Source organism: Crotalus tigris, unplaced genomic scaffold, assembly GCF_016545835.1.
Source record: "Crotalus tigris isolate CLP2741 ecotype Arizona unplaced genomic scaffold, ASM1654583v1 scf7180000022970.308977840:1548163, whole genome shotgun sequence".
In the NCBI taxonomy this organism is placed as follows: Eukaryota; Metazoa; Chordata; class Lepidosauria; order Squamata; family Viperidae; genus Crotalus; species Crotalus tigris.
In genome coordinates, this window is record NW_024099557.1 from 1342301 (window position 1) to 1352152 (window position 9852).

General features: G+C 46.5%; 1 protein-coding gene across 3 annotated transcripts in view; it reads right to left on the reverse strand.

Moving 5' to 3' along the window:
• The window catches only part of SHC2 (SHC adaptor protein 2), a 51170-nt gene extending 45377 nt beyond the window's left edge, over nt 1–5793 (reverse strand). For all 3 annotated transcript variants that reach the window (XM_039319274.1, XM_039319273.1, XM_039319272.1), the window contains exon 1: nt 5174–5793. In XM_039319274.1, coding sequence (XP_039175208.1) covers nt 5174–5662 — 489 coding nt within the window. In that variant the 5' untranslated portion in view covers nt 5663–5793. The remainder of the gene's footprint in view (nt 1–5173) is intronic.
• Between the last annotated feature and the right edge of the window lie 4059 nt (nt 5794–9852).

Consider the following 9852-nt stretch of genomic DNA (forward strand, 5'->3'; position numbering starts at 1 on the left):
TATGACTCGTGGACTTCAACTCCCAGAATTCCTGAGCCAGAATGGCTCAGCTTGGAAACCTTTCCTTTTCCCCTCAGCATGGCTGGCTGAGGAATTCTGGGAATTGAAGTCCACAAGTCATAAAAGAACCAAGGTTGCCTACCCCTGGACTTAGACCAAACTATTTCTCAATAAATGAAATCTTGCCAATCCCCAAATATGCAAAGGTTTTCCCAACCCTCTTAACACATAGATGCAAAAATACTGACATTTTCCCCATACAATAGCTTCAGAAAGCATGCACTTTACTTTCAATAGAATTTCATTTCCCCCCAGAGTTTTTGAAATGATTTCAGTGCCAGGGGTCTTATGTTTGAACTCTTCATGAAGGAACTGAAGCCCTGCCAATCTGCATTCAATACCCTCTATTGTTTTGCAGCTAATGGCTTTGCAGTAATTTGCAAATCATTTTTATACAAAAGCAAAGTCCCAACTCTCTTCAACTAGAACTGCAACGAAATCCCTTTCATGCATTTTTATTTTTAAGTCATCTTATCTTGCCACTGTTCATAAGAAAAGAAGTAATGTTTCACGCCTTAAGTTTTTATTCTCTGTACTACAGACCAGGGATCTCCAAACTCAGTGAGCTTACGACTTGTGGACTTCAACTCCCAGAATTCTTCAGCCAGCAGTGCTGGCTGGGGAATTCTGGGAATTGAAGTCCACAAATTTTAAAGTCACCAAGTTTTTTGGAGACCCCCTGCTACAGATACTACTACAATACCTACAATTTTGGATTTCTTTAAATCAGAGATTCCCCAACCCCCGGTCTGTGGACCAGCAGCGGTCCGCGACATGCTAGGCCATGCAAACAAGCAAAGGGCCATCCGCAGGATGCCAGCAACACAAAAAACCACACGCCATCTTGTCCAAGGGAAAACCTCTCTCCATGGAACTGCTCCCTGGTGGCCAAAATGTTGGGGGCCACAGCTTTAAGTTAAAACCTTATTTATTTTTTTACTGAATTTCTATGCCACCTATCTCACTAATACTATGAAGTCCGCAATTTACAACAGTTCATGTAGTAGTAGTAGTAGTAGTAGTAGTAGTAGTAGTAGTAGTAGTAGTAGTAATAATAATAATAATAAAGTTGGAAGGGACCTTGGAGATCATCTAGTCCAGGGGTATCAAACTGCCAGCCCTGTAGGCCGGACGCATCACGTGGAAGCCGCGCCCACCCCATTGCTGGCAATGGCAAAACCGTCCTGATACGTTGCGCGATGTCACATGACATCGCAAGTTTGGCATGACTGATCTAGTCCAACCCCCTGCTCAGGCAGGAAACCCTATACCATTTCAGACAAATGGCTGTCAGTCTCTTCTTGAAAACTTCCAGTGTTGGAGCATTCACAACTTCTGGAGGCAAGTTGTTCCACTGAGTTGGCTAATTTCTCAGGTAAGAACAGAACAGAACAGAACAGAATAACAGAGTTGGAAGGGATCTTGGAGGTCATCTAGTCTAACCCCCTGCTCAGGCAGGAAACCCTATACCATTTCAGACAAATAGTTGTCCAATCTCTTCTTAAAAACATCCAGTATTGAAGCACCCACAACTTCTGGAGGCAGGTTGTTCCATTGATTAATTGTTATAACTGTCAGGAAGTTTCTCCTTAATTCCAGGTTGCTTCTCTCCTTGATTAATTTCCATCGGTTGCTTCTTATCCTGCCTTCAGGTGCTTTGGAGAATAGCTTGACTCCCTCTTCTTTGGGGCAGCCCCTGAGATATTGGAAGACTGCTATCATGTCACCCCTCCTCCTTCTCTTCATTAAACTAGACCAGGGGTAGGCAACCTTGTCTCTTTTATGACTCGTGGACTTCAACTCCCAGAATTCCTGAGCGAGCCATGCTGAGGGGAAAGGGAGAGGTTTCCAAGCTGAGCTATGCTGGCTCAGGAATTCTGGGAGTTGAAGTCCACGAGTCATAAAAGAGCCAAGGTTGCCCACCCCTGAACTACACATACCGAATTCCAGCAACCGTTCCGTATATATGTTTTAGCCTCCAGTTCCGATTATCTTTGTTGCTCTTCTCTGCACTCTTTCTAGTGACCGTTTGAATTTACAATGGCGCTGAAAAAAGTGACTTATGACCATAATATAGCTATCATGGTTCTGACAGATGAAACTCTTCAAAGAACTTCATTATTTCCCTTAAAGAATCTTTATTAGAGAAGCATAGCTTCGGCACTAACATAATTGAAAACTGGATTCCCCTCCCCTGAGCACATAGTATCAAAGCACAATTCCTTCCTCCAATTAACTGTCATAAATCACATTCTCCACTGTAGGCTTTCCCTCCAGTTCTCCAGCCCAGCCAATTCTTATCATCTCTTATTTAAATAACCTTGGTTCACACACTAGGTCCAGTATTGTTATGTCTAGCTAAACTCTCATGCACATTCCTCCCCCCAGCATCATCTAACTTTAACTCTAACTCTAGAAGTAAAACATAAGAAGAAAATGGTTGCATCTCTATTGTCAAAGCAAAAACATCCGATGTTAGCAGTCTTGACAACAGCCTATAAAGATACAGAGATTTATTTCTCTCTTTTAAACGGCACATTAACAGTGCGTGCGGGTGCGTTTTTATTGATCACATTTTTGAATCGCCTATCTCCCTCACAGAGGCAGTCTTCTTATATTTTATGTTATTTAAAATAAAAGGGTGTTTTCAAAAAACAGGAGATTGTCCCCAAATGAGCAGATAATTATTGTGATTGTACAATTACTGTGCAATATAACATTAATAAAAGATACCAAGCAAAGTATTTTAAGATGTTCTGGTGTTATTAAAAAAAGAAGTATAAATTCCTGAGCATCATGCTAAAGTCTCCACTACGTTATTGTTTATAAATGAATGAAGCAAAACAGTTTGGTTGAAATATATATATATTTGCAGCCAAATTGTTTATCTGTGCTGGATTGTAGTTCACAACCAAGTCAGTGCAGAACCAAAGAACTTTCTTCATATTGTTTTATGGGAAAAGGCTGGAAAATAATAATTTTACACTAAATTGAACTTACCTATTTACTTTGTTGGGATTCAACGCATGAAAATAAAAAGAGAAAATGCCTGAAGGGAGGACAAGAAGCAACGGATGGAAACTAATCAAGGAGAGAAGCAACCAAGAACTAAGGAGAAATTTCCTGACAGATAGAACAATTAACCAGTGGAACAACCTGCCTCCAGAAGCAGTGAATGCTCCAACACTGGAAGTTTTTCAGAAGAGACTGGACAGCCATTTGTCTGAAATGGTATAGGGTTTCCTGAGCAGGGGGTTGGACTAGATGACCTCCAAGGTCCTTTCCAGCTCTATTCTATTTTCTTCTAACCTATTCTCCAAAGCATCAGAGGAAAAAACAAGAAGCAACGGATGGAAACTAATGAAGGAGAGAAGCAACCTAGAACTAAGGAGAAACTTCCTGACAGTTAGAACAATTAACCAGTGGAACAACCTGCCTCCAGAAGTTGTGAATGCTCCAACACTGGAAGTTTTTAAGAAGAGATTAAGCCATTTGTCTGAAATGGTATAGGGTTTCCTCCCTCAGCAGAGGGTTGGACTAGATGACCTCCAAGATCCCTTCCAACTTTATTATTATTATAAGTGAATACTTAGAGTCTACTAGACGGGGTGACGTATTCAACTGCCAGCACACGACCCCTTAGATCCCACGCTCGCCAACGATCGACTCTGACCACAAATTGTTTTGTTTTGTTGTTGTGATGGCACCGTATGCTGTGCGTGGAGCATTGTCCAGCTTGTGAAGGATCCAGCGATAGTTTGGTGCTTTATTTCTTGAAATCTTATTGAACAAGGAATGATTGATAATCTCTTCCCTGAGCTAGGCCATATGTGGAAGTGAAGAGAACTCCAAAGGTTTACTAGCCCAATTTAACTGTCAACATAAATTACCCTTAAATTAATTAAGAACAAGGGGTTAGTTGTGCAATTCCATCTGCTAAATTGATTTAAAGATGTACTTTCCAAAGGAGGCATGAGGAGACTGTGTTATTCAGAGACATGATTCTCTGTTATTCAGATTTTAGCCCTGCTTTCTGATCTTCCCTTTACTAGTCTGGTGATTGTTATCCACAGTTTACAGGGTGGTCTATAAATGATCTTTTGAGTCCTCGAGTCAACGGTGAATGAATACAGCACATTCTGTAGTTCCAACAGCTCTTTATTTGAAGTATTTCTCTCTCTGTCACAGCTCTGAGGCTCGCAGGCCTCTCTGACTCCTTTAATATCATCCCTGGGCAAAAAGGTAACAATTAGGCGCGCTCCGCACCTCGCGCATGCGTGCAAAGCCAGCGCCAGCCAGTCTGGTCCCAGGCAGCTTGCAACTGCCCGGGACCATTGCAACGTCCCGAGCCTGCCTTTGCAGGCTCAGGACACAACACTTTCTCCTTCAAGTTTAGCCAACATCATTATCATCCCAGTTGGTCTCTCCAGTCCTCCAATTTCCAGAATAACTTTTGAAGGTGCAAACAAACGATCTTGGAATCCATAACGCAAGAGATAAAATGAGATAGGCTTCCTAAGCTGCATTCAGCACTATCAAAATCTTAGAAACGGCCTCTGACTTGAGCAATTTGCTCAAGATGATTGCAAGGAGCTTTATAGTCTGCTTCTAATATCGTTCCAGGCCAAAACACCCATTAAAGCAACGATGGGGCAACGGGATCAGCTCATAACAATAAGGACTGGAGTTTAAATACGCTCAGAATATTCATTCTACCACCTCCCGCCTATAATCTATTAGGGGCACCTCAGTGGAGGAGAAATTACATCACACGTTGCCTCTGAGCCTCTACGAAGCGCAGTTTCCAAAGATCTCAGGGAGATGGGGAGAGAATTGAATCACCAAAGTCCACCCGAACGGCGAAGAAGTGGAGAAAAACAATAAAATCATTGCGCTAATCCAAGCCCCAATGCTTCGTCTTTTGGAATGGATGAGCAGGGCTAAGCTGGGGGCAATCGACTAGGCAGATCCACAGGCTAAATGTGGCAAGCCAACCCCCCCAAAATCAGCAAAACCCCAAACAAACATTGAATGACCCCAGACATTGTCCCCCGCCAAACCAAGGTAGCTCAGCTGCTTCGTTTGGTAACGGAAAAGACAAAAGGCTACTCACCCGGACGATGTAGGAGACCCCGGGCCCTAAGACTCTCTCATCTGGATGCAGCCAACCTTGGACCGGTTTGCTGATGAAACTCCCTTTCCGGCTCCACTCCTCCCCAGAGGCTCGGGGCCCCGGGGCCCGAGGCGTCTTCCTGCCCCCGCCCGTCCCTCCTCTCAGCCTGCTGCAGGGTGTGGCACAGACCGGCTCGCAGGCACTGAGAACAGCGGCCAGGCCTGACCCCGAGGCCGAGGAGGGCACCGTGACAGCTCCGGCCTCGGCCAGGCCGCTGCTTTTGACCGATGCTGAGAGGTCTTTGCTGGCACTGGAGGGGCTGCGGCTGAGAAAACCGGACGGGCCAGAAAATTTCCATTGGGGCATCTTTGGGAGGAGGGTGCAAAAAGTGGTCACCACCTCCTGTTCCTCCCCCAGGGGAGAAGGGCCAGGGGGGTTCAGGGGGGCTGGGGAAGGGAGAGGGGTGGCTGCGGTGACCTTGCTGCTCATGGCTGCCTTCTCGGAGGGCGTCAGCCAGTCCTTCCGAAAAGGATCATACTTGGATTCTGTCTGCTGTGGACGGTCTGGCTAAGTGGTTTTAGAGTGCTCGGATGACTCCTCTGCCCGGCTCGCCTATCAGCCCTGCCACAGCACACATCAGCCCCCCCCCTTTCTCCCAAGCTTAGAAACAGCCTCCATCACCCACCCCCATCCCCTTGGGAAGATCAGTTCACACTATGATGTAATGGCACTGTGGTTTCTCTCCCCCCCCCCCCTCCGCTTGACCAACTGCTGCACACTCGGAGGAACAAACGCTGGAGATGCTTCTTCTTCTCTCGGGGCCGGGGTGGGTGGCTGCCCATCTCCTTTCAGTGATAGTGTGGAAGGGGGGGGGTACAGGCAAGGGGAGGGGGAAATGCTATTTTGGTTTCAAGGAAACATTATGAGGGAGGGAGGGAGGGAGGGAGGGAGGGAGGGAGGGAGGGAGGGAGGGAGGGAGGGAGGGAAGAAAAAAGGAAAGATGGATGGACGGATGGATGGATGGATTGATGGAAGCAGGGAATGAAGGAAAGAAAGAAAGGAGGGAGGGAGGGAGGGGGAGAAGAAGGAAGGAAGGAAGGAAGGAAGGAAGGAAGGAAGGAAGGAAGGAAGGAAGGAAGGAAGGAAGGAAGGAAGGAAGGAAGGAGGGCGGGAAGGAGGGAGGGAGGGAAATAAAGATGGGGAGGGAAGGGGAATGGAAGGAAAGAAGGAAAGGATGGAAGGAGGAAAAGAAGAAAGGAAAGAAAAGTGGGAGGAAGGAAAGGGAAGGAAGGAGGGAGGGGGAGGAAGGAAAGAAAGATGGGAAGGGAGAAGGAAGAAAAGAAGGAAAGGACAGAGGGAGGGAAGAAGGAAGGAAGAAAGGAAAGATGGAAGGAAGGAAGGAAAGAAGGGAGGGAGGGAAGGAAGGAAATTCCAACTGATTGAGTATTGCGATTTAATTCATTTTTCTGCTGCTTTCACTCACTCTGGCTTCCCAGGAGCTTTACAAGCCAGGCTGACATTTACAAAAACATGCTCAGAGAAGGAAATCTAATAAGAAATAAAAGGCTAAAGCCAAATTTAGATGAGAACCAAATTAAGCCATGTTCATCTGAAGGATTTCAGCTGTCAAGACCTGTTGCACACCTGGCAACCGCATTCAGAAAGCAACAAAGCCAGGAGCTTTCCTATTCCCTTGGGGAGCCTCCAGTTAGGACATGCCACAAGCAATCTTTGCAATCTCAGCAGACCGCCCCTCCATGTGACCCCCTTTCCTTCCCCACAGCCACTCTAAGACATGTAAACTTCAACTCCCAGAATTCCTCAGGCAAGTAGCCCTATTCTTCCTTCCTTCCTTCCTTCCTTCCTTCCTTCCTTCCTTCCTTCCTTCCCTCTTAAAGCAGGGGTCCTCAAACTTGGCCACTTTAAGACTTGTGGACTTCAACTCCCAGAATTCCTCAGGCAGGCAGCCCTGTCCTTCCTTCCTTCCTTCCTTCCTTCCTTCCTTCCTTCCTTCCTTCCTTCCTTCCTTCCTTCCTCCCTCTTAAAGCAGGTTCCTCAAACTTGGCCACTTTAAGACTTGTGGACTTCAACTCCCAGGCTGGCTGGGGAATTCTGGGAGTTGAAGTCCACAAGTCTTAAAGTGGCCAGATTTGAGGGCTTCTGTCTTAAAGTTTGCTTAAAACCAAAATAGGGGAATTCTGGGAGTTGAAGTCAACATCTTCAACATCTTCATCAATGACTTGGATGAAGGGATAGATGGGGAACTCATCAAATTTGCAGACGACACCAAGCTGGCAGGAATAGCCAACACTCCAGAAGACAGGCTTCAGATACAGAAGGATCTGGACAAACTTGAACACTGGGCACTAACTAACAAAATGAAATTCAATGGTGAAAAAAGCAAGGTTCTACATTTAGGCAAGAAAACCAAATGCACAAGTACAGCATAGGTGGCACCATGCTCAATAGTAGTAACTGTGAGAGGGACCTCGGAGTCCTAGTAGACAATCACCTAAATATGAGCCAGCAGTGTGCTGCAGCTGCAAAAAGGCCAACACAGTGCTAGGCTGCATTAACAGAGGGATAGAATCAAGATCACGTGAAGTATTAATACCACTCTTTAATGCCTTGGTAAGGCCACACTTGGAATACTGCATCCAGTTTTGGTCACCACGATGTCAAAAAGATGTTGAGACTCTAGAAAGAGTACAGAGAAGAGCAACAAAGATGATTAGGGGACTGGAGGCTAAAACATATAAGGAACGATTGCTAGAATTGGGTATGTCTAGTTTAACGAAGAGAAGGATAAGGGGGGACATGATAGCAGTGTTCCAATATCTCAGGGGCTGCCATAAAGAAGAGGGAATTAAGCTATTTTCCAAAGCACCTGAAGGCAGGACAAGAAGCAACGGGTGGAAACTAATCAAGGAGAGAAGCAACCTAGAACTAAGGAGAAACTTCCTGACAGTGAGAACAATTAATCAGTGGAACAGCTTGCCTCCAGAAGCAGTAAATGCTCCAACACTGGAAGTTTTTAAGAATAGACTGGACAGCCATTTGTCCGAAATGGTGTAGGGTTTCCTGCCCGAGCAGGGGGTTGGACTAGATGACCTCCAAGGTCCCTTCCAACTTTACTATTATTATTATTATTAAGTCCACATGTCTTAAAGACGCCAAGTTTGGCGACCCCTGCTTTAAGGCATCTGCTGAGACCTTCATTCAACAGTGGCACTGGGAAACCATCATTTTCTTAGGTTCCTGGAACTCACGATGCGTGTGACCATCATTGGTGTCCCCAGGAATCCGCATAGCTGGGGCTGCTTCATTGGTGTCACCTTCAAACTCATTTTAGCAGCAACTGGGTAGCAGAAACAAACTTCATCAAGTAGGCCTACTTGAATAATAATAATACGGTATTTAATTTATATACAGGTAGTCCTTGACTTACAACCTGATATAACTTCATTTCGAAGTTACAACAGCCTCGGAAAAAGTGACTTGCAGCCACTACACCACCGCAATTTGGCACTTGGCAACCACTTACATTTATGACAATAGCAGCGTCTTGTAGTCACATGATCAGAATTTGCGGCCTTCCCAGCCAGCTTTCGACAAGCAAAGGCAATTGGGGAAGCTACATTTAGTTACCAACCGCTCACTTAATGGCGCAGTAAAAGTGGTCACAAAATTAGGCCTGTCCCTAGGATGTCTTGCTTTAAAACTGCACTGGTTTATGATGGAAAATTGTAGTCGTAAGTTGAGGATTACCTGTCAAGAGCCAGAAATCAGGAGATTCAGGCTGTTCAAATGAATATATATAGGTTTATTGCCAGCTTAAGCTCTCTACAAGAATCTGAACTACAAACAATCAAAGCAAATTGGTGGTAGATGAGGAATACGGACCCAGATCTCCTGTGGGCGTGAAGAGAATTGAGACTGATGACATACTTGACCCCTCCCTCAGTCTCAGTCTCGTCATCCCCTACACAACCTATACTGGCGGACTCCCAGTGATTCTAGGTCAGTGATGGCGAACCTTTTAGAGACCGAGTGCCCAAAACCTGGCCCTGCCCCCGCTCCACCCCCTGCCCCACCCCGTTGTGCCCCCATCCCCCGCCCCGCCTGCCCGCAGGGCCACTCACCGCCTCCAGGGCCCACCGCAGATCGCCCAGGCAGCCCAGCAGCGCCATGGTGGCCACGCCCTCTCCCCGCGCCCTGCAGCATCAACTGTGCGCGATGGGACGTGAGGGCAGAGACTTGTCTACACTGCCTGGCTGCCATATTCTTGGCTGCACTGCTCCGCGTGGGCCACGCTGAGGGGCGACTCTCCTTCAGGGGGCCTGCTGGAGAGGAGGGGGTCGTGGGGGGAGGCAAGGCTGGGGCAACGGCATGTGTGCCCACAGAGAGGGCTCCGAGTGCCGCCTCTGGTACCTGTGCCATAAGTTCACCACCACTGTTCTAGGTGATTTACAATTGTTAAAACATTTAAAAATAAAGGATAATAGAAAAAAACCCTGCAAAACAGAGAGAAGAACAGGATGGGGGGGGGGGAAATAAACCCAGAAGGGAGGGAGGGAGGAAGGAAGGAAGGAAATGGGAAGGGAGAGGAAGGAGTGAATGAGTGAGTGAAGGGAGAGGGAGGAGGGAAGGAGGAAGGAAATGGGGAGGGAGAGAGGGAG